We start from the raw sequence: 21,113 nt of genomic DNA, 5'->3' as shown, positions 1-21,113 counted from the left end.
AGGAGCACGTTTTGCAATCCAATGTGCGGCCTTCTTTTTAAAATACATCTTCGTTTGCGCAGCAACTTGTCCCAGAAATGACCTGTCAATCAAATGCCATGTGGGTGGAACTCTCATCTGTTTTATTGTGGAAATTTGTAATGCATCGAGGATTTTTATTCTAAAATCACAGATGATTTTAATGTGTGGATTTAACCTTTTCAGGCACAAATTATCTTGTCTTTTTTCCCTCTTACACGACAGCGCTAGACGTTCAAAGCATTTTAGCTGAATGGATTGGATGTCTAGCACGAGTGAATTATGAGAATTAACGGACAGTTTTCTGGGTTTAAATTTATTGAATGTCTATTGCCCTTTGCGGTTTCCAAAAAGTTGAATACTAGATTTAAAAATACTTGATAGTGTGACTTAGATTTGTGTGTATTTCAGTTTTCATCATTTTTGTTTAATTAATTTAGTTTTAAGTAATATAGTATTAATTTTTAAAAGTATTTATAATTATAACAACAACAACAAATATTTATTCAAAAAAATCGCATATTTTTTATTGCTGATACATATATTTTTAAATGACCAAAAATAGTGACTGCCCTACAAAGGGTTAAAGGTGTTAAATGTCAAATTTGGAATGCACTGCAGTTATCACTGTCAAAAAAAAGTTAGATAAATAATAGAATAGCTACTAAGTAATTTCAAATGAAAAAAATATGACATTTTTAATTGTTTGCTGCTATCTAGCGGCCAGACTGGTGCAAGCCACAGTTTGTGTGACTTCATGGTAGAAGAAATCGAGTACCACTGACTAGAACCAAAAAGATGAGAAATATTGTTTGACATTGTGTCACCTGGTAGCTCAATTTTTTTTAATTTCGTTTATTTCTTTATTTAATTTCCACATAGAACCATTAGGCAAATAGGAAACTGAGAACAGAGAAGATTCAATGCTGTCTGGTGGGACAGATTAACCAAACCACTAGCTTGCTGTATTATTTAGGCAAAACTGTTATTGGTTATGCCATTAATGCAACCAAAATGTATTAGATGGCCACTATCTCAATAAAAATGTCATTCTTGAAGGAATTTCCACCAAGTCCCTCGTATTCAGTTGACAAGGCCAATTTTAGATGGGTAATTTATTTCCATAATCAGCTTACAGATGTCACTCAGGGAGCCCTCACCAAGAAGACACAGCTTTATATTCTTTCACTTTCTAAATTATAGATCCAAAATGTAGCCCAAACTTAACAGATGCAAAGTACGTGCTCTACCACCATGCTACTTCCCCACTGCCATTTAATTTCATCAACTGAGAAAATCCTCATGTAATACAAGAAATGTGCCCGGGGCTGTGGCGACATCATGTGGCGTTTGAGGCGTATACAAACACCAAAAATTACACAAACGTAGAATTAAATTACTGTAGATTCCATTAAATTTTAAGCCACAAATTTCCCCTCTTGTTCATTTCATCTGAACACGCAGAGACGACGTTCTGATCACACAGACTTCCTCCGCTTGCCAAACACGTTGTTGATAAGCTTGGCCATGGACTTGGAGCCACTGTAGCGGCGCCGATCAGCACGATACTTCAGGTGCTCCATCACCTGCCTGATGAGCTGCGTGAACAGACCGGCAATGTCCTGGTAGCTCTCGGCCGCTGAAACTTCCTGGAAGTGGCAGCAGGTCTCCTGCGCCAAGCAGCGGCCTTCTTCCTCACGCACCTGTCGGGCATGGCACAGATCCTGTTTGTTGCCCAGCAGACACACGGGGACTCCCAGATGCTCTCTGGAAACAGGAAAAGTCACCATGAACAAAATTAAAGGAGGCAGCCCATATACATATCCAATTTGTTGCTTAACAAACAGTGCATGTTGCCCTCGGATAATTTATCCCTAACATCATTCACGGAGATAATGGAGATTAAAGCCAGAATTACATACATAAGAAACCTATGCTGTACCTATGATACCTCCAGACAGCATTAAAGAATGGAAATGCTGGGGATTGAACCCAGGACCTCATACATGCAAAGCATGCACTCTACCTCTGAGCTACATCCCCTCTGGCTGCAGAGTTTCTCTCTTTAAAAAAGCTCAGTCAATACCTCATCAGTCCCAGGCTGAAGAAACACTTGCTAGAAAAATTGCCTGTGCTGGGAAGTCACTTTTGCAGTGTAATATTGCAATAAAGATGTTGGGGATTGGACACCAGAAATCATATACGGGAAGGAAACACTAACACATTGCTACATTCCCTCCCATTACACATTGAGTGATAAATTTACCCTCCAAAATAATTGCTTGTTACCTTGTGAACCATTTGGAAGTAGACAGAAAACAACTGGAGATGCTGGGGATTGAACCCAGGACCTCACACATGCGAAGCATGCACTCTACCTCTGAGCTACATCCCCTCTGGCTTCAGAGTTTCTCTCTTTAAAAAAATCAGTTAATACCTCATCAGTCCCAGGCTGAAGAAACACTTGCTAGAAAAATTGCCTGTGCTGGGAAGTCACTTTTGCAGTGTAATATTGCAATAAAGATGTTGGGGATTGGACACCAGAAATCATATACAGGAAGGAAACACTAACACATTGCTACATTCCCTCCCATCACACATTGAGTGATAAATTTACCCTCCAAAACAATTGCTTGTTACCTTGTGAACCATTTGCAAGTAGACAGAAAACAGCTGGAGATGCTGGGGATTGAACCCAGGACCTCATACATGCGAAGCATGCGCTCTACCTCTGAGCTACATCCCCTCTGGCTTCAGAGTTTCTCTCTTAAAAAAATCAGTTAATACCTCATCAGTCCCAGGCTGAAGACACACTTGCTAGAAAAATTGCCTGTGCTGGGAAGTCACTTTTGCAGTGTAATATTGCAATAAAGATGTTGGGGATTGGACACCAGAAATCATATACAGGAAGGAAACACTAACACATTGCTACATTCCCTCCCATCACACATTGAGTGATAAATTTACCCTCCAAAACAATTGCTTGTTACCTTGTGAACCATTTGCAAGTAGACAGAAAACAGCTGGAGATGCTGGGGATTGAACCCAGGACCTCATACATGCGAAGCACGCGCTCTACCTCTGAGCTACATCCCCTCTGAGTTCAGAGTTTCTCTCTTAAAAAAAATCAGTTAATACCTCATCAGTCCCAGGCTGAAGAAACACTTGCTAGAAAAATTGCCTGTGCTGGGAAGTCACTTTTGCAGTGTAATATTGCAATAAAGATGTTGGGGATTGGACACCAGAAATCATATACAGGAAGGAAACACTAACACATTGCTACATTCCCTCCCATCACACATTGAGTGATAAATTTACCCTCCAAAACAATTGCTTGTTACCTTGTGAACCATTTGCAAGTAGACAGAAAACAGCTGGAGATGCTGGGGATTGAACCCAGGAACTCATACATGCGAAGCACGCGCTCTACCTCTGAGCTACATCCCCTCTGGCTTCAGAGTTTCTCTCTTAAAAAAATCAGTTAATACCTCATCAGTCCCAGGCTGAAGAAACACTTGCTAGAAAAATTGCCTGTGCTGGGAAGTCACTTTTGCAGTGTAATATTGCAATAAAGATGTTGGGGATTGGACACCAGAAATCATATACAGGAAGGAAACACTAACACATTGCTACATTCCCTCCCATCACACAATGAGTGATAAATTTACCCTCCAAAACAATTGCTTGTTACCTTGTGAACCATTTGCAAGTAGACAGAAAACAGCTGGAGATGCTGGGGATTGAACCCAGGACCTCATACATGCGAAGCACGCGCTCTACCTCTGAGCTACATCCCCTCTGAGTTCAGAGTTTCTCTCTTAAAAAAAATCAGTTAATACCTCATCAGTCCCAGGCTGAAGAAACACTTGCTAGAAAAATTGCCTGTGCTGGGAAGTCACTTTTGCAGTGTAATATTGCAATAAAGATGTTGGGGATTGGACACCAGAAATCATATACAGGAAGGAAACACTAACACATTGCTACATTCCCTCCCATCACACATTGAGTGATAAATTTACCCTCCAAAACAATTGCTTGTTACCTTGTGAACCATTTGCAAGTAGACAGAAAACAGCTGGAGATGCTGGGGATTGAACCCAGGAACTCATACATGCGAAGCACACGCTCTACCTCTGAGCTACATCCCCTCTGGCTTCAGAGTTTCTCTCTTAAAAAAATCAGTTAATACCTCATCAGTCCCAGGCTGAAGAAACACTTGCTAGAAAAATTGCCTGTGCTGGGAAGTCACTTTTGCAGTGTAATATTGCAATAAAGATGTTGGGGATTGGACACCAGAAATCATATACAGGAAGGAAACACTAACACATTGCTACATTCCCTTCCATCACACATTGAGTGATAAATTTACCCTCCAAAACAATTGCTTGTTACCTTGTGAACCATTTGCAAGTAGACAGAAAACAGCTGGAGATGCTGGGGATTGAACCCAGGACCTCATACATGCGAAGCATGTGCTCTACCTGTGAGCTACATCCCCTCTAGCTTCAGAGTTTCTCTCTTACAAAAAATCAGTTAATACCTCATCAGTCCCAGGCTGAAGAAACACTTGCTAGAAAAATTGCCTGTGCTGGGAAGTCACTTTTGCAGTGTAATATTGCAATAAAGATGTTGGGGATTGGACACCAGAAATCATATACAGGAAGGAAACACTAACACATTGCTACATTCCCTTCCATCACACATTGAGTGATAAATTTACCCTCCAAAACAATTGCTTGTTACCTTGTGAACCATTTGCAAGTAGACAGAAAACAGCTGGAGATGCTGGGGATTGAACCCAGGACCTCATACATGCGAAGCATGTGCTCTACCTGTGAGCTACATCCCCTCTAGCTTCAGAGTTTCTCTCTTACAAAAAATCAGTTAATACCTCATCAGTCCCAGGCTGAAGAAACACTTGCTAGAAAAATTGCCTGTGCTGGGAAGTCACTTTTGCAGTGTAATATTGCTATAAAGATGTTGGGGATTGGACACCAGAAATCATATACAGGAAGGAAACACTAACACATTGCTACATTCCCTCCCATCACACATTGAGTGATAAATTTACCCTCCAAAACAATTGCTTGTTACCTTGTGAACCATTTGCAAGTAGACAGAAAACAGCTGGAGATGCTGGGGATTGAACCCAGGACCTCATACATGCGAAGCACGCGCTCTACCTCTGAGCTACATCCCCTCTGGCTTCAGAGTTTCTCTCTTAAAAAAAATCAGTTAATACCTCATCAGTCCCAGGCTGAAGAAACACTTGCTAGAAAAATTGCCTGTGCTGGGAAGTCACTTTTGCAGTGTAATATTGCAATAAAGATGTTGGGGATTGGACACCAGAAATCATATACAGGAAGGAAACACTAACACATTGCTACATTCCCTCCCATCACACATTGAGTGATAAATTTACCCTCCAAAACAATTGCTTGTTACCTTGTGAACCATTTGCAAGTAGACAGAAAACAACTGGAGATGCCGGGGATTGAACGCAGGACCTCATACATGCAAAGCATGCGCTCTACCTCTGAGCTACATCCCCACTGGGAGGCCTGGTCCTCCCTACAATAAAAAGTAATAATAATAATATGTCATTAGTCTCATGCTGAAGAAACACTCAAGAAATTTCTGAGCTGGGAAGTCACTTTAACTGTTTAAAAATGCTAGAGGTGCTGGGGACTGGAGACCGGAAATCATACATGAGAAGCAAACACTTCCACGGACCTAATGTATATGGACCACCAAAATACTTAGTTGCTGCCCTCTGCTCCTTTTGCAGCCAGACCGAAAGAAAATGGAGATGCTGGGGATTGAACCCAGGGCCTCATACATGCGAAGCATGCGCTCTACCTCTGAGCTACATCCCCTCTGTCAATGCTGTTTTTTGCTCCTGTAAAAAATCTGTTAATATCCCATCACATTCATGCTGAAGATAAACACATGTTCAAGAAATTATCTGAGTTGGGTAGTCATGTGTGATAAATTTACCCTCCAAAAATGATATTATACTTGTGACCTATTTGCAAGGACTCTACATACACACACGGAGATGCTGGGGATTGAAACCAGAACATTGTACATGCGAAGCACACACTCTACCTCTGAGCTACATCCCCTGTGTTGGAAATGTGTTCTCTTCTCCAAAAAAATCTGTTAATATCTCATCAGTCACATGCTGAAGAAGCACTTGTTCAAGAAATTGTCTCTGCTGCAAAGTCACATTCGCTGTGGAAAAATGCAATAGAGACGCTTGTAATTGATCAATGGTACTCTTACATTGGAAGTAAGCACTATACATATATACCAGAGTTATATTCCCTCAGATTGCAGTCTAATGTGTATGACCCACCAAACTACTGATAGTTGCTGCCCTCTGCTCCTTTGCAGCCAGACTGAATCAAAATGGAGATGCTGGGGATTGAACCCAGGACCTCATACATGCGAAGCACACACTCTACCTCTGAGCTACACCCCCTCTGCCAGTATCTCTGTACTCCTGCAAGAAAATTCTGTTATTATCTCCTCGCTTTCACGCTGAGGAAATACTTGTCCAAGAAATTATGTGAGCTGGGAAGTCACTTTTGCTGTGTAAAAATGCAATAGACGCTGGGGATTGAAGAACGGAAGATACCATGAGAAGGAAACACTACCAGTCCAGTGTTCCCTCTAAGCTGCGCGCGTGCGCAATTGCGCACTACTCTCGTCCTCGCTGCGCAGCAGCAATCATATGGCGCGCAGTAAAAAAAAAAAAAAAAAAAATCGGATTTTTTTTTTTTTTTAAACCCCTTTCCCCATGATGGCGCCGTTTAAGCGGCAGGAAGTGGCAGTAGCTCTGTCCACTTATGTTTTTCGTGTTTTACAGCATGTTTTACATGAAAAATGGACAGGTCGCCGAATGGACGTTCCGCCGAACGTTCATTCGGCGACCTGCCCGTCTGTCAAACGTCCGTCGGCGAAAGGTCTTTAGGCGAATCATCCGAGTACCGATGATGTCGCTCACACTGGTACTCAGTGCGCTCAGGGAGGTTGACTTTCTGCTCAGACCAACGAAAAATTAGAGGGAACATTGTACCAGTCCACCACTGATTTATATTCCCTCCTATCATACTATGATAAATTTACCCTGTAAAACAGCTACAGTAATCCCTCAAATATCGTGGTAAAGATGTTTGCAATGACACAAAAGAGAAATGGAGATGCTGGGGATTGAACCCAGGACCTCATACATGCGAAGCATGCGCTCTACCTCTGAGCTACATCCCCTCTGGTAGCCTCAGTCCTCTCCTCAATAAAAATAATAATAAAAATAATAATAATAATAATAATAATAATAATAATAATAATAATAATAATAATAATAATAATAATAATACGTCATTAGTCTCATACTGAAGAAACACTCAAGAAATTTCTGAGCTGGGAAGTCACTTTAGCTGTGTAAAAATGCAAGAGGTGCTGGGGACTGGAGACCAGAAATCATACATGAGAAGCAAACACTACCACAGTGGGATAGCCTAATGTGTATGGCCCACCAAAATACTTAGTTGCTGCCCTCTGCTCCTTTTGCAGCTGGACCGAAACAATATGGAGATGCTGGGGATTGAACCCAGGACCTCATACATGCGAAGCATGCGCTCTACCTCTGAGCTACATCCCCTCTGGTAATGCTTTTGTTTCTCCTCCAAAAAATCTGTCAATATCTCATCACAAAAAAATTCTCTTAATATCTCTTTGGAAACAAGAAATTGGCTGTTCTGGGAAGTCACTTTCACAGTGTAATACTGCATAGAGACGCTAGAGATTGGACGTCGGCCCTGAAACATCAGAAATAAGTACGTACTAAACCAGTTACATTCCCTCAGGTTGCAGTCTAATATGTATAGCCCACCACTCCATTTGCAGCCGGACTGAAATGCAGATGGGGGGGCCCTTAGGAGAGGATCTCATACAAGCAGGCATTCACTATACCTCTGAAATTCATCAACACTGCTGTTAGATTAACTCTCATCAAGAAGTTATTTGTCAATATCTCATCAGGGCCCCACAGAGAAGAAAGAGTTTTTTCCCCAAGATATTAGCTCTGCAGGTACTAGTTCACATTCACAGAGCAATTTGGAGGGGAGATACTGGGGATTGAAACCAGGATCTTATACTGTCAAAGCACATGCTCTACCACTGAGCTACATCCCCATTCTTGACATTTAGATTTGAGAAAGTTGCATTCATGACAATACAGGTAACGTCTTGATATAACCAATAGTTTATTCATATCTGTTTTTACTAGACTAATATGAATTAATTCTGATTTTCCAGATTATTTAAACCTTTTAGATTGTACAAAATTTAGTCTGCTACTGTTGGGCATTTTTTTTTATTTACCATTCTATTGCCCCCGTTAAGAGCAAACGACTAACAATTGTTTTTCACAAATACAATTAATTTCATCGTGACTCAGTGGGTCTGGAGAGGGAGCATTCCAACTAGTTACCCCGGCATGAGGAACTGTGAGCAGCTTCAAAGAAAGTAGGACAGACCTTCCTTAACTTTCTTTCAAGATTTTAAACACCCGGCCTTGTTCTCTTCACTCTATTAGATAAGATAGTTTTGATTGATAAATCAGCAGAAGGTTGTCATCTCAAAAAGTTTTAATTACGTCATTTTTTATGTACTAATGAAAACTTGATTGCAATTTGAATCCTGTGATATTTCCGAGTTATTTCAAATGAAGTTTAAAAGACTGGTTTTTTTAACATTAATGTAATTAATGCAGTTTTGAATGCTATAGTAATTGGGTGTACACATTCTTACCCTTTTTCCTGCCGGCGGGCCTCACGGATCTGCTGCAGGATGCTCCTGGCGTCAAGAAAGGAAGCGCGATCGCTGATGTTGTAGACCACCACAAAGCCATCTGCCCATTCCACCGGTTCCTCGAGTATGCACCTGGCTTCCGAGGTCTAACGAGACAAGGTGACACAAGTCCAATTACTTTGAATGATCACTGCCAACTAGTGAGTCCAAATAGTCTAGATTAATTGGACACAGTTAACTTGATATGACTTCTGATATGCTCATTCATTTATTTTCCATGCCCCTTACCTCAAAAGGATCACGGGGCTGCTGGAGCCTATCCCAGCCAACTGTGGCGGGAGGCGGAGGATTCTTTGAATTGGTTGCCAGCCAATCACTGGGCACAATAAGATGAACAACTATTTACCCTCACACTCATGGCTAGGGACAATTTAGCGTGTTCGGCCAGCCTACCAGGCATGTTTTTGGGATGTGGGAGGAAACCAGAGTACCTGGAGAAAACCCACGCAGGCAAAGGGAGCATCGGTCCACCTGCGTGGTGTTTGCATGTTCTCCCTGGGCCTGTGTGGGTTTTCTCCAGGTGCTCCAATTTCCTCCCACATTACAGAAACATGCATGGTAGGCTGATTGGACGCTCTAAATTGCCCTTAGATATGAGTGTGAGCGCGAATGGTTGTTTGTCTCCTTGTACCCTGAGATTGGCTGGCCACCAAGGGAGTCCCCCGCCTCTGGCCCAAAGTCAGCTGGGGTAGACTCTGTGTGAGGATAAAGCGGTTCAGAAAATGAGATGAGAGGAGATGAGAAATATACAATTTAAGGCCTATGCTTGCGAGAGTGTAATTTTCTCTTTTCATTGAAATAATTTCCTGGAGTTCTTTCCGCATTGTTTGGCTAATATTCTGGGTGATATTTAGGAAGATCACATGCACAAAGGCGCTAAAATTTAAAATTCCTCCACCTTTATTGACTCCATGGGGACTTTTTGCTCCTAAGGATGGGACAATGTTCTGAGAGCCTAAGGCCGTTCCAATAAAATGCTCTTTTGTGTGTGTGTGTGTGTTTGTGTGTGTGTTTGTGTGTGTGTTTGTGTGTGTGTGTGTGTGTGTGTGTGTATGAGTGTGTATGTGTGTATGAGTGTGTGTGTGTGTGCGTGTGTGTGTGTGTGTATGAGTGTGTATGTGTGTATGAGTGTGTGTGTGTGTGTGTGTGTGTGTGTGTGTCTGGGGTGGGTGGGGGTTTGGGTTTGAGTTATGCATCTCTTTTCTTCAAAGGCCTGCACATGGCCTTGGGGTACCTGTGTGGATCGCTTCAGATTCCCTTCTTGATGAGATTGTAGATGGATGAGGTCAATTCCCGGTCTACTTATGTGAAATGCAGCGAGATGTTTCAATCCTGCCTGGAAGTGTTTTACAAGATGTTCAAGTCTCTCATTGGAAAACTCCCTGGGTCTCGTGCACTTAGTAGGCTTTTTCCCTAATTTCAAGACGTGTACTGTTTGAGGCTTGGCGTAAAATTCCTGGTGATTAAGCGGGGAAATATTGGGGTTTGCATAAGAAATTGAAACCTTACTTCCTGTCACTCAGTTTATTTAATTCGGATAGATTCAGTGGTAGGAAATAAGACAAAACAAAGATGTTAAGCTAACAGAAAAAGATGGCAGATGTCTGGTACCTGTGAGCATGGATCAAACACCTCCAAATTCAGTTGCCTCCCATCAATGGACAGCCTCTTTCGATACAGAGAATCTGCAGCGGCCCAAAAAAAATATTATACCTTTTCATAATTGACATATTGTTTAATAGCATCCCTTTGATAAATGAGTAATCATGACCAAGTCGTTTAAGGATCGCTATGTGTAAATGGGGCAAATCTTCCCATTATTCAACTCACTGCTGTCGGAAGCGTATTCTCCGATGAAGCGTCTGGTCAGGAAGCGCACGAGGACCGCTGAACAAAATGAAACATTGAAGCGTATCAGCGTACCCAGCGTGCCAGGGAGGTTTCAAGTGTGTCAACAAATTTAAGGGTGGTGGGCAACGAACGTCAAGATGCTGCCAACGGTCATTGCCAGCGTTGGGGCGAAAGCCAAGCCTTACATGAAAGAGGCGATTGGAAAGGCTGTCAGCTTTTTTGCTTTTGGGCCAACTTTGCAGCTTTACAGAGCGTCACTTTCACTTAGCCTCGCAAGCACTGCTGGGAAATGACTATGCTCATTGTGGATGCAGAATTAGGCACACTCATGCCAATATCATTTGACAATATTTATGTATTTATCATGGCCATTGTACTCCGCACTGGTTTCCCGGTGGTGTAGTGATTCTTTCACAGGACCGCGGTGCAGGCAATGTGATTATGAATGGGAATGGTTTTTGGACTCTATGCGTGCCCTACAACTGACTGAGGACCATTTTAGGGGGCCCTCCACATTTTGCATGATTCCTGAATATTTTGCATTCCACTGAATTTAATTTTTATGCAGTAGTGTGTAGAGGTGAGAAAATGCTAATAAATGCCCCTATTTCCAGTCACGAGACTAAATTTCTATGAGCAGATATTTTTAAAAATCAGAGCTTTTTAAGTTATAATAAATGGCTTTGACATTGTAGGCGTCAAATTGGGGGCAGTTTCCTAGGCTATTGTATAATTGAATAATGGTATATACATGGATTTCGACTGAAACAAAACAATTTAAGGTAAAGGACAATGTTGTGCAGTTTGTCCTATTCATTTTGCTGTAGGTTGATGCATGTAGTTTCGTTTTTCATATATATATATATATATATATATATATATATATATATATATATATATATATATATATATATATATATATATATATATATATATAAATATATATATATATATATATATATATATATATATATATATATATTTAAATATATATATATTTTCCCCATCAGAGACCAGTTCATTTATACATTGAAAACAGAAAATACTGCAAATATATTTCCAAAGTAGAGCATATAATGATGATCGATGATCATGATAACTTTCTCAAAAAAGAGGCTTACCTGACTTTCCTGCTCCTGGACTTCCCAGCAAGGCCAACTTGATGTCGTTCATGCTTGCACTTCTGCACCCGTTAGATTCCCGTCTTTTAACGGAGACTCGTCCCAAAGTGGGAGGGAGGCGAGAGGAAGGAAAACAAGCGCTTCCCTCCCCTCCTTTGCATTTCTTTCATTCCCCCCCCCCTCTCTCTCTCTCTCTCTCTCTCTCTCTCTCTCTCCCTCTCTCTCTCTCTCTCTCTCTCTCTCTCTCTCTCTCTCTCTCTCTCTCCCTCTTTTGTCCCGGCATCTGTTTTCCTTGCTTGTGTCCTTTCCAGCACCGATCTATCTCCCTGCTCCTGTCGGGAAAACACCAAGGAGACATCTTGTGCTGCAAGTGTTCTTGTTCTTCGGAACAAGAGGATACAGCAATGATTTGATCATAGTAATATCCTGGTTAAGATTTACTATTATTAAGAAGCCAGAAAACTACACCCCAAAATTCAGTGAGTGTTGCCGTCTCCACAAAGGGGAAGTGAGCCCAATTTCACTTGAAACATATAAAATTCTCTCTCATTATAAGTAGCGTAGTACCAAAATGGCACTAAAATGGCACCATAAGTACGGGGAGAGTACTAAGACCAAGCAGCGCAATTTATACTTTTCAAAACTGAAATTCATAATAAATCAATAAGACAAGAAAGTAAGAAAAAGTCTGCTACATGAACTGAAAGTTAATGTTTCAGAAAGTTTTGCACAAAGACTACAATGCATGCTAGAGCCATTTTTTCCTGCTTTTTGTATGTAAAGGAAATGAGAAAACATTGACCCAGGTTATATTTTTATACTTTCCAGCAGCACTTTTTTAACGACAGAACTGGGAACATCATTATTCTTAATGAGTTTGTAAGAAGTCTTTCTTCTTCCAGGTTATGACTCCCTACTTGCTCCAGACTTCATAAAGGTCCCTTCCAAGTGAAACTAGTTTCATTGAAATAATGAAAAAATGACGCAATTTTTCATACATTGACACAACTCGGAGGATCTGTGCACACATTTTGCACATTAACCCTGCTCCAGACATGCGTCCAACAAGAAGTGGCACACGCAACCAATAAATCCCCCCGCAAACCTTTACATTTCACATGCACCTAGCGGCAACCAATAGAATTCATCTTCCCGTGACTGAAAACACATTTTTCTTCCCCGATAGACCCTCATTTGCAGTGCTTTGGACTCTTTTCCAACTTCTCCTTTATTGGTGCTTGGGCCTCTTTGCATGCATTGTTAACATTTCTCCCTTTCCAATGATTAAAACCAAGCAATATAGTATACATTGAATATTACTCATGAAAATCAAGCTTAGAATTGTGTGTGTTTATGGTGCAATGTACAAGCCTTCTCTGATTTCATTGTAAACAGTCATCGTTACTCTGAGCATCAGAAATCCTGTCAGTCAATTTCAGAGTCAATCAAGCAAACTACGTTCCCCTTTTTTGGGCGTTCTCTTCTCTAGCATGTTGACTTTATCGGGCGCTACAAGGGTGGTTTGGTGTCCAAGTCAAAAGATGAAGTAAAAACGTCCCATGTGTTTATAGAATGATGTTCTCTCTGTTTAGTGGTGTTTAGAGATCATTGTAACACTCGCATGAGGAAAGCTAATTAAGCCCAGAAAACTCGTTGGCGCGAGAGAAGGATGGCAAGAAAAAAGGATGATATGAGATTAAAGTTGTGTATTTGGGCGATCCGAATTGTAATCTTACTACAAAAAATTAATTACTAATTACGTCAGATGTAAAAGAAAAAAATACACTATCAACCAAAGTTTTTTGATTTTACAATACTAGTATTTTCAACAGGAAAAAACTTTTTTTTAAATTCAAGATGGCCATTCTTTAAATCAGTGTGACTCAACACAGTCATTTTAAATTAGTATGCATCCTTTATTTTTGATTATTAAATTACAGCAGGTTTATTGTAAATTTAAACGGAGATTAACACAGCAGCCACAAGCTCAGGCATCATAGTACCTCTGATTGGAACAAAAAGTTTAGTAGATCATTTTTAATTTGTATTTAATTAAAGGATGAATAAAACTGCATGGTTGCGATTTAAAAAATATATATTTTGATGTTACAAGAAACCAAATGGTAACTTTTCATGGGAAAAACAATCTCAAAGCTTTGAGTCTAATTTGTATGTTTTTTTTTCTCAGTTTGAGGATTTGAAATAAAGTGTTATATTTATATGTACACACTGTAAGTCATCAAACACACTCCTAGAAGTCATCTTCACAACACATCCTGGTTATATAACGTTTGCAGCCAAGAATCTGCTTTTCGGGTTTTGTGTTTATGCTGCTTAAAGGGTTAATCTGCCATGTGTGACCTCCAGACAAGAAGAAAATATCCCACCCTTGTAATATACATGTATAAAATCTTGAATACAGTACAAAAATCCCTTTGTGTTTGAAGAATTTTAGAGCGATGAAAATGTATCGTTCTTTCTTGGATGCAGATCTTTTGAAAATTGTTAGTGAAAAAAGCTGGTTGAAATCATTCCCAAATTTGGGTGCCTTGGAAATTTCCTGTTGTTTTATTGGTGCATTTTTATTTGAGCTCTTGCGCTGGTTCTCACGCAAGTCTACAATTCATATTTTTAAGATAGCCGACAGACGGATGCGGCATCCAAGTTAAACATTGCTTATCCCACCGCTTCATAATGCCGCTTTGAGAGGAAATGAACGGGAGTGGGAGTGAGGGAAGTCCGCATTCTCATAAACATCACATGTAACTCTTCATCATCATTCATTCGCTGCACTCCTTCTTTTGATGTCTTGACACAAGAAAACATTCCAGGTCAGGAAGAAACGTGACAGAGATGTTTACTGGACGGAATGAAAGCCAGTTGAGGCCCCGATGATTAAAAAAAAAAGATTTCTAGTTCAACTTCCTCAAATGTGATACACGAGACCCCTAAAATCCCTGTGTACTCACTCCCTCTTCATCTCCTCTGATCTGAAATTCAAAGTTTACAGATTGGCCTTATCGGTACTCGGACGTTTGGTCGCCGGACTTTTGGTCGCCCGACTTTTGGTCGCCGGACGTTTGGTCGCCCGGAAGGTTATTGATAATTACCATTTAAAATTGTTGCTAAAATTCCCTAAATACAAACTGTGAATTATTATTTAGTCATACTTAATGCCCTATTAATTATTAGGCTAAAGAAAAGCTCCAAATATCCCGTACTTTTATTGTGTTTTGTTGGAGAACTTGTTAAGACCCTGACTGACGTCCCTTCCTAAGGGGACAACTCATGTACATACCAACTCTTATACACTCACACGTCCGCTCAGTGAAACTGCTCAGGGCCATTGTTGGCTTTGATTGATGCGTTGACCGTGTTGTTTTACCTTGTTTTGTCGCCTGACTTTTGGTCGCCGGACGTTTGGTCGCCGGTTGTTTGGGTCCGGGCGACCAAACGTCCGCGACCAAACATCCGGCAACCAAAAGTCCGGCGACCAAACGTCCGGTCACGGGCCTTATCAGTGCACTTTCTCCAACAGAATTTATTTTGTCTCTTTGGAGAGTGATTTTTGTTGTTGTTGCTCATACATATAACTAACGTTTGTTTTTTTGCCAGTGAACGAGCATCTCTTAGGCCGTCTTCCTCCCTCTTCTTCCTCACCGCGCCACCACAGGCGAGCTCTCTCCATCCTGTCGTGGCAGGCCGACGGGAAGGTCCTGTCGGGGAAGATCTCCCTCAGTTTGCTTAGGAAAAACACCTCCAGGTTTCGACCGGCCCGGGCCACCTCCGAGTCTGGCTGCGGGCAGAACAGCGAGGTCAGAGAGCCTGTTTCATTTATGTGACTTTTACATCACACTGCTAATGAGGCCATATTTACTTTACTTTTAAAGATTTCGCGCTGGAAGACTTAATAAGATCTGATATGCGTCCTTAAAAGTCCCTTTATGGCTTTGAATAAACTTTATCTTACGCTGTGGGTTATTCTGAAATTGGAGAGCATTTGCATATCAATGTTCTTGAAAAAAAAGGGCCTTCAAATGTCATTTCATTACATTTCTGATTTTCTGCTTCATCTTCATCAGTAATAAGTAATTATGATCAAGGAATTGATTTGCTCACCTTAAAGATCAAGGGTAAAATTAAAGAAGTTACATATTTACAGTAATTGGCATAATGACAATAACAGAAATGATTCAAAGCGACTCAAAAAAATGGGATATTTTAGTATTGTAAATGTGGATTATTACAACATTTGAAGGATGAAATTAATAATGCCCTCCAATTCTGAATACTATAGTCATATTATTACTATATATATATTTTTAAATGATGTTAATGGAGACCCAAGCCATTTTGTCTGGGAGACTCCATTCAAAATGGACTGGATATCTTTCGCCATCAATAGCAGCCACAGAGTTAACAATAAATTATGCAAAACATAGACATAATCAGGGCAATATTTTTTGCATTCCTAACATGGACTTACATAATTGAAGGTTGCACAGTTCTTGAGCAAAAGCACGACATCATGGACAAAGTGTTCAGGCATGAAATAGTGCAGAGTGTTGCTCCTGTCCAACTTTCTGCGGATCAACGACAGGTCCATTGGCCTCTTGATGACCTGATAGTAGTTCCTCACCTGAAGCATAACCATCAAACCACTTCAACATCAGGACAAAATGCAGGTCAATGCTAGCAGCATTTAACCACTACTGACCGAGCGGCTGACCGCCTCGTGGAAAGGAGCGCTTTGAGGGTGAACGTACAGCAGTAATGTTAACTTTTCACATCTCTGTGGGAAAAATGGAAGGTTCAGTTAACCCCCTTAAAAAAACAAAGTGAAGAATAACAATGGAAGTGTCACCCTCTGGTCACAGTGGGAAAGAGCATATGGAGCGTCAACTTTTTCACGGCGGAAAATCTCAACTGGGTCGTCAGTCCTGCACAAAGTACACGCCCAGTCACCCCTACAGGATGGCAAAGCTTCATTTTAGAGGGTTTTGTACATTATTGGTAAAACTTGTTGGCTACCTACATTGGTAAACTAAGCAGCGAAGGAAGGTGACAAGCCAAGTGGTAAACTTTGGGACAAAGATCACAGCACAGCAAATCTCCTCCGTTCAGACACACGGCACAGAAGTCTTCACTTTCCATCTCCTCCTGCTCGGCTGGACGGTTTTGGACGGCTTCCCGGATTGGAAACAATTCTTCGCATTTGGAATAGTATTCCAGATCTTCTGGCTGCGGCTCAAGCACCATGAACAGCCTGCGGTCGGGATCCAAGTAGAAGGTGTCTGGTTCAGCTTTGCCGGAATGTACCAGAATGTACTGGAGATCCAGGTTTGGAGAACCATCAGGACAAAGTGGTGGTGTGCAGGATGTTGTTGTGCTGTCCTGCTCTTAGAGGAGGGAGTCTCGTGTTAAGTGCAAGTCTGACCGTTCATACATTGGGCCATGTGACGATACACAATTGAAATATGGTGGAGTGTTTGAATTTTTTTTTCTTTCCTGAGGGGCATTGTGTCAATCATTCTATCATGAAAATCAATTTGTAAAATTCGTCATTGTCTTTCTTCTTATTTTATATCCAGTACTACTTCTCAAAGTTTGGTAAAAGTACCACTTTGTGTCTGAATTGTAAATGTCCGTACAACTACAGTGTATTATTCAACTACAGGATAGTCGTAATCAACTCAAACAATAAATAATATAAAAATATTGACCTTAAATGTCAAGGCAAAATTTTTGAGAAGGCTTACACAAGTACTTTTTGGACTACCACAATCGCCAATGCATTTTGGTTGACTGCATTCTATGAATAAAACCATTGTAAACTATCATTTCCTGGCAAGAATGATCATTGTTATTACGCTTGTTTTTATGCTCGCCAAGCACAATCCAAGCAGTCTGGGGAGAGGTCAGCTAGGTTTTTGCACAGATGCCACACCTGAGACACCAGGTTCAGACGCTCCAGTCTCACTACGGCTTGGCAGGAAGTATCCAGAAGTTTCTTGTCTTCTGGTCGAATCCTGCTTGGGTGGCCAGAAAAGGAAGACAAAGTGAGTTCAGTAAAGATTTTTCTGCACACAAAGTAATAAACTGGTATAACTTAGTTGACCTTACTAGGATAGGTTAACATTTCTGTTCTGTATGAACTAGAATACATAGATACATTCCTTATTGCAACATCTTATAATGACATTTCCTTGATACAAAATATCAATTTGGATTTATTTATTTTTATTGGTCAGCATGCGTAATTAGGCTATTTCCTTGGCATTATGAAGCAGTTGGCCATTCTGCTCCACCCTGTCAGCAGAGGAAGGGCAAGGAGGGATGTAGGAATAATAAACTCACACTAGGGACAACAACAGTTATGCACATTTCCATTGCGTCTGTGTTTTAAATAGAAAAGATCTTATTTCACCTTATGTTGTTGGGTAAATTTCCCGTAATGTGTTTGATTTCACTGGATGGAGAACTTCTGTCCATAGTGATGAGCTGACTTGATCAAAAACATGACAATAAAATCAGTGAGTACAATAAAGACAATAAAAATGACGTTACACATTATGGCTTACCTGCTTTTGATGATTGCAAGAGACTGAAGAGTTTTCCAGATTTGAGGTGAAGTGATGATGACAGGAACAATGTTTTTAAAGCCAAATGTCATGGGGGAGAAATATAGAAGGATTTGATTGGATGCCAGCAAAGTGAACGCCTTAATGAGGCCTTTACCTGTTCCCCAGAGCAACAACCATGGTGAATTTATATGGATTCAACCCCCCCAAAGGGATGTTGTGAGAACATTTTAAGTTGCAAGATAACATCCATAGACAAACAAACACTCACACCCGACAGTGCATTTTTGTACAGCCAAAAGAACTATTTACCATTTATTCATGTTGACTTCTTATCCGTTTGCCACTTATTTATGTTGCTGAATGTTTATTTATTACCTATTTATTGATTGTTTATTTGTGTACTTCATGGTGAAACTTTAAATCTCATTATACTTGTATCATGACAATAAAGACATTCACATTAATTAAATTTCGAACGTGTATTGGTGTACTGTTAAGATTAATAGCAATGAAGGTCATGAATTTTTTTTATTTTAAAATACACACATTAGTGTGTTTTTCCAATTCATCTGAAAATTGCAACAACAACAAAAACATCTTTTTTTTACTAATCCAAAGTGATAACGGCCAAAACTACCGCTGGGTGTCGCTGTAATGTGTTTGTCAGTGGATGTCAAATCTCACAGAAAACCGCGTTGTTTCCAAATCCCGTTCCTCTTTCTCCTAACCTTCCAAGATGGTAGGTGTTATCGCGTCTATCCTTCTGGGCTGAATTCAATTGAAATCCATGTCCATCCTCGTTTGAAACCATTCCCATGTGCCCTGCGATCATTTCTAACGGCACTCGAATCCCACATGTAGCATTAGTGCAAACGATTTTGGTGAATGCGTGATTCATTCCCCACTCTCTGTCGGTTCTCTGCGAGATCTGCTCGGCCCGCTGTCTAAACTCATGTAAAATCAACTGACAGTTTTGTTATTCTGAAAAATGTCGAGTTGACTTAAGCGCCACATTTTGTAATATGATATAAACAACAGCCTAATAAGTCTCTGAAGTGGTGTTTTCCCACTCGACAATGTTAGCATTAGCTACAATAGCATGCAACAGTGAGCATCAGCACTGATAACGAGAACAATCGATTTTATTAAGTTCATTTTAAAATATTGACGTCCATTTTAATTCCTACATGTGTGCTGCTTAACACCAATCGTTGGATACTCGTGCATCTAAATCCTCTTTTCAACAGCCTACCAAGACATCCAAGACCAGGAAACTCCGTGGCCATGTAAGCCACGGACACGGTCGCGTTGGTAAGAACTCATCTCATATATTTCTAATTAAATTAGAAAATTAACCATTGGTTGGACTGTATCAACTTGACCCCTTTTGATGTTTCCTTCCCAGGCAAGCATAGAAAGCATCCCGGAGGTCGTGGTAATGCAGGTGGCATGCATCACCACAGAATCAACTTCGATAAATAGTAAGTGATGTTGACTGAACTCGTGGAATTGTAAAGACAAATGGACATGCATGCTTACTTTAAATATAATGGTATACTTTCTTGTGTTATGTTTCTGGTTAACCACTGTTAGCATGCTAAATGTAGTGTGTCAACCATGCTGTTGTCCAACATTGTGTACTTGCACAAAATGCTATCATTTCATGAAATAAGTATCAGCAGCATTCTTGTCTTTGAAACATTGATATTTGACAACTTTGCCAGATTGAGGAATTAAAAATTCTCCAAAAAGCACTCATTACTCCGTAACAAATTTCATGAAGAACATAACATTGGTTCTGCTTAGTTTTTGGGAAATTTCACCCTAATCATTCGACTGCCGGGAAGATTTTCAGTCAGTTGAACTCGTTTGAGTTTGGTTTTCGGTCTCTGTTTGTGGATTTTTAGGCCAGAAATCAACAGGGAATACAATGAATAGCATAAAAAATACACATCCTAAAAATGAGTGGTTTTGTTTTAATTTGCAATAACTGTGCACCCTCAGCCATCCTGGGTACTTTGGTAAAGTGGGTATGAGACATTACCACTTGAAGAGGAACACCAAGTACTGCCCGACCATCAACCTGGACAAGCTGTGGACGCTGGTAAGCGAGCAGACCAGGGTCAACTACAGCAAGAAGCCTGATGGTCCCGCGCCCATCATCGACGCCGTGCGCGCCGTAAGTGCAATCTCATGACACTTAATTTCGTTCTTATTTTTTTCTATGAATTTTAAAATCTTTTTTTCTTTTGAACCTCAGGGATTCTACAAAATTTTGGGCAAGGGAAAGCTGCCCAAACAACCCGTCATCGTTAAGGCCAAATTCTTCAGCCGGCGGGCTGAGGAAAAAATCAAGTCCGTGGGAGGAGTCTGCGTACTGATGGCATAAACACAACAGAATTTTGAGGAAAAAAACATGAAAATAAACTGTGTAAATACACAACTGGTTGTCCATTATCTTCTTTTTTTAAAATTACACTATTAAAAGGGGAAATGCATTCAAAAATGTCTAAATATATTTTGTTTAGTTTACTTTGATGTTGATGCTTGTAATCTGCTTTCACGTTGGTCATATAAGATGTAAACAACCACATTTTTTAAATTTTTGTAGCATGAGCTTTTGACTGGGAGGTTGACATTGATCATATGCTGCCAGGATCTC

At 40.5% G+C, this 21,113-nt stretch overlaps 3 protein-coding genes, 1 long non-coding RNA gene and 15 other non-coding genes across 20 annotated transcripts; 2 read left to right on the top strand and 17 right to left on the bottom strand.

Annotated features, from left to right (window-relative positions):
- Positions 1-1,276: 1,276 nt before the first annotated feature.
- Positions 1,277-11,994, bottom strand: rerglb (RERG/RAS-like b). Its single transcript, XM_077596817.1, has 5 exons — positions 11,868-11,994; positions 10,726-10,782; positions 10,507-10,580; positions 8,836-8,981; positions 1,277-1,785 (listed from the first exon to the last, which is right to left on the bottom strand). The coding sequence occupies exons 1-5, from the start codon at positions 11,917-11,919 to the stop codon at positions 1,497-1,499; spliced, it is 618 nt and encodes a 205-aa protein (XP_077452943.1). The 5' UTR covers positions 11,920-11,994; the 3' UTR covers positions 1,277-1,496.
- trnaa-ugc (transfer RNA alanine (anticodon UGC)) lies at positions 1,990-2,061 on the bottom strand. The gene has a single exon. It is a non-coding gene; the product is annotated as a tRNA-Ala (tRNA).
- Positions 2,342-2,413, bottom strand: trnaa-cgc (transfer RNA alanine (anticodon CGC)). Its single transcript has one exon. It is a non-coding gene; the product is annotated as a tRNA-Ala (tRNA).
- Positions 2,693-2,764, bottom strand: trnaa-cgc (transfer RNA alanine (anticodon CGC)). The gene has a single exon. It is a non-coding gene; the product is annotated as a tRNA-Ala (tRNA).
- On the bottom strand, positions 3,043-3,114 carry trnaa-cgc (transfer RNA alanine (anticodon CGC)). The gene has a single exon. It is a non-coding gene; the product is annotated as a tRNA-Ala (tRNA).
- Positions 3,394-3,465, bottom strand: trnaa-cgc (transfer RNA alanine (anticodon CGC)). The gene has a single exon. It is a non-coding gene; the product is annotated as a tRNA-Ala (tRNA).
- On the bottom strand, positions 3,744-3,815 carry trnaa-cgc (transfer RNA alanine (anticodon CGC)). The gene has a single exon. It is a non-coding gene; the product is annotated as a tRNA-Ala (tRNA).
- On the bottom strand, positions 4,095-4,166 carry trnaa-cgc (transfer RNA alanine (anticodon CGC)). Its single transcript has one exon. It is a non-coding gene; the product is annotated as a tRNA-Ala (tRNA).
- trnaa-cgc (transfer RNA alanine (anticodon CGC)) lies at positions 4,445-4,516 on the bottom strand. The gene has a single exon. It is a non-coding gene; the product is annotated as a tRNA-Ala (tRNA).
- trnaa-cgc (transfer RNA alanine (anticodon CGC)) lies at positions 4,796-4,867 on the bottom strand. Its single transcript has one exon. It is a non-coding gene; the product is annotated as a tRNA-Ala (tRNA).
- On the bottom strand, positions 5,147-5,218 carry trnaa-cgc (transfer RNA alanine (anticodon CGC)). The gene has a single exon. It is a non-coding gene; the product is annotated as a tRNA-Ala (tRNA).
- On the bottom strand, positions 5,498-5,569 carry trnaa-ugc (transfer RNA alanine (anticodon UGC)). The gene has a single exon. It is a non-coding gene; the product is annotated as a tRNA-Ala (tRNA).
- trnaa-cgc (transfer RNA alanine (anticodon CGC)) lies at positions 5,823-5,894 on the bottom strand. The gene has a single exon. It is a non-coding gene; the product is annotated as a tRNA-Ala (tRNA).
- On the bottom strand, positions 6,431-6,502 carry trnaa-cgc (transfer RNA alanine (anticodon CGC)). The gene has a single exon. It is a non-coding gene; the product is annotated as a tRNA-Ala (tRNA).
- Positions 7,219-7,290, bottom strand: trnaa-cgc (transfer RNA alanine (anticodon CGC)). Its single transcript has one exon. It is a non-coding gene; the product is annotated as a tRNA-Ala (tRNA).
- trnaa-cgc (transfer RNA alanine (anticodon CGC)) lies at positions 7,613-7,684 on the bottom strand. The gene has a single exon. It is a non-coding gene; the product is annotated as a tRNA-Ala (tRNA).
- Positions 8,472-17,634, top strand: LOC144071589 (uncharacterized). Of its 2 annotated transcripts, XR_013299675.1 has the most exons (4): positions 8,472-8,550; positions 8,874-8,994; positions 15,483-15,682; positions 16,364-17,634. It is a non-coding gene; the product is annotated as an uncharacterized LOC144071589 (long non-coding RNA). The 2 variants fall into 2 exon arrangements; XR_013299674.1 differs by having other exon boundaries at positions 15,483-17,634.
- On the bottom strand, positions 15,375-19,299 carry LOC144071584 (tripartite motif-containing protein 66-like). The gene is made up of 9 exons (XM_077596816.1): positions 18,606-19,299; positions 18,449-18,471; positions 18,295-18,372; positions 17,815-17,896; positions 16,903-17,264; positions 16,732-16,834; positions 16,585-16,659; positions 16,354-16,506; positions 15,375-15,663 (listed from the first exon to the last, which is right to left on the bottom strand). Exons 3-9 carry the CDS (start codon positions 18,357-18,359, stop codon positions 15,409-15,411), a joined length of 1,095 nt encoding a protein of 364 aa, XP_077452942.1. The 5' UTR covers positions 18,360-18,372; positions 18,449-18,471; positions 18,606-19,299; the 3' UTR covers positions 15,375-15,408.
- Positions 19,102-20,894, top strand: rpl27a (ribosomal protein L27a). The gene is made up of 5 exons (XM_077596820.1): positions 19,102-19,190; positions 19,699-19,762; positions 19,857-19,932; positions 20,456-20,630; positions 20,712-20,894. Exons 1-5 carry the CDS (start codon positions 19,188-19,190, stop codon positions 20,838-20,840), a joined length of 447 nt encoding a protein of 148 aa, XP_077452946.1. The 5' UTR covers positions 19,102-19,187; the 3' UTR covers positions 20,841-20,894.
- Positions 20,895-21,113: the final 219 nt, after the last annotated feature.

The sequence above is a fragment of the Stigmatopora argus genome, chromosome 3, assembly GCF_051989625.1.
Source record: "Stigmatopora argus isolate UIUO_Sarg chromosome 3, RoL_Sarg_1.0, whole genome shotgun sequence".
Taxonomy (NCBI): domain Eukaryota; kingdom Metazoa; phylum Chordata; class Actinopteri; order Syngnathiformes; family Syngnathidae; genus Stigmatopora; species Stigmatopora argus.
Note: the sequence above shows the minus strand (reverse complement) of the source record. Positions and strands in the feature narration are given on the sequence as shown.

Coding starts and splice junctions, on each gene's coding strand:
- rerglb (XM_077596817.1), bottom strand. CDS start 11,919: ATGAACGACATCAAGTTGGCCTTGCTGGGAAGTCCAGGAGCAGGAAAG. Junction 10,783..11,867: donor TCCAGGAGCAGGAAAGTCAG/GTAAGCCTCTTT, acceptor CATTTTGTTCAG/CGGTCCTCGTGCGCTTCCTG. Junction 8,982..10,506: donor TGTTTGATCCATGCTCACAG/GTACCAGACATC, acceptor TTGTCTCGTTAG/ACCTCGGAAGCCAGGTGCAT.
- LOC144071584 (XM_077596816.1), bottom strand. CDS start 18,359: ATGGACAGAAGTTCTCCATCCAGTGAAATCAAACACATTACGGGAAAT. Junction 17,897..18,294: donor AATTTACCCAACAACATAAG/GTGAAATAAGAT, acceptor CCACCCAAGCAG/GATTCGACCAGAAGACAAGA. Junction 17,265..17,814: donor GTCTGAACCTGGTGTCTCAG/GTGTGGCATCTG, acceptor CTCCTCTAAGAG/CAGGACAGCACAACAACATC.
- rpl27a (XM_077596820.1), top strand. Junction 19,763..19,856: donor CCACGGACACGGTCGCGTTG/GTAAGAACTCAT, acceptor TTTCCTTCCCAG/GCAAGCATAGAAAGCATCCC. Junction 19,933..20,455: donor AGAATCAACTTCGATAAATA/GTAAGTGATGTT, acceptor GTGCACCCTCAG/CCATCCTGGGTACTTTGGTA.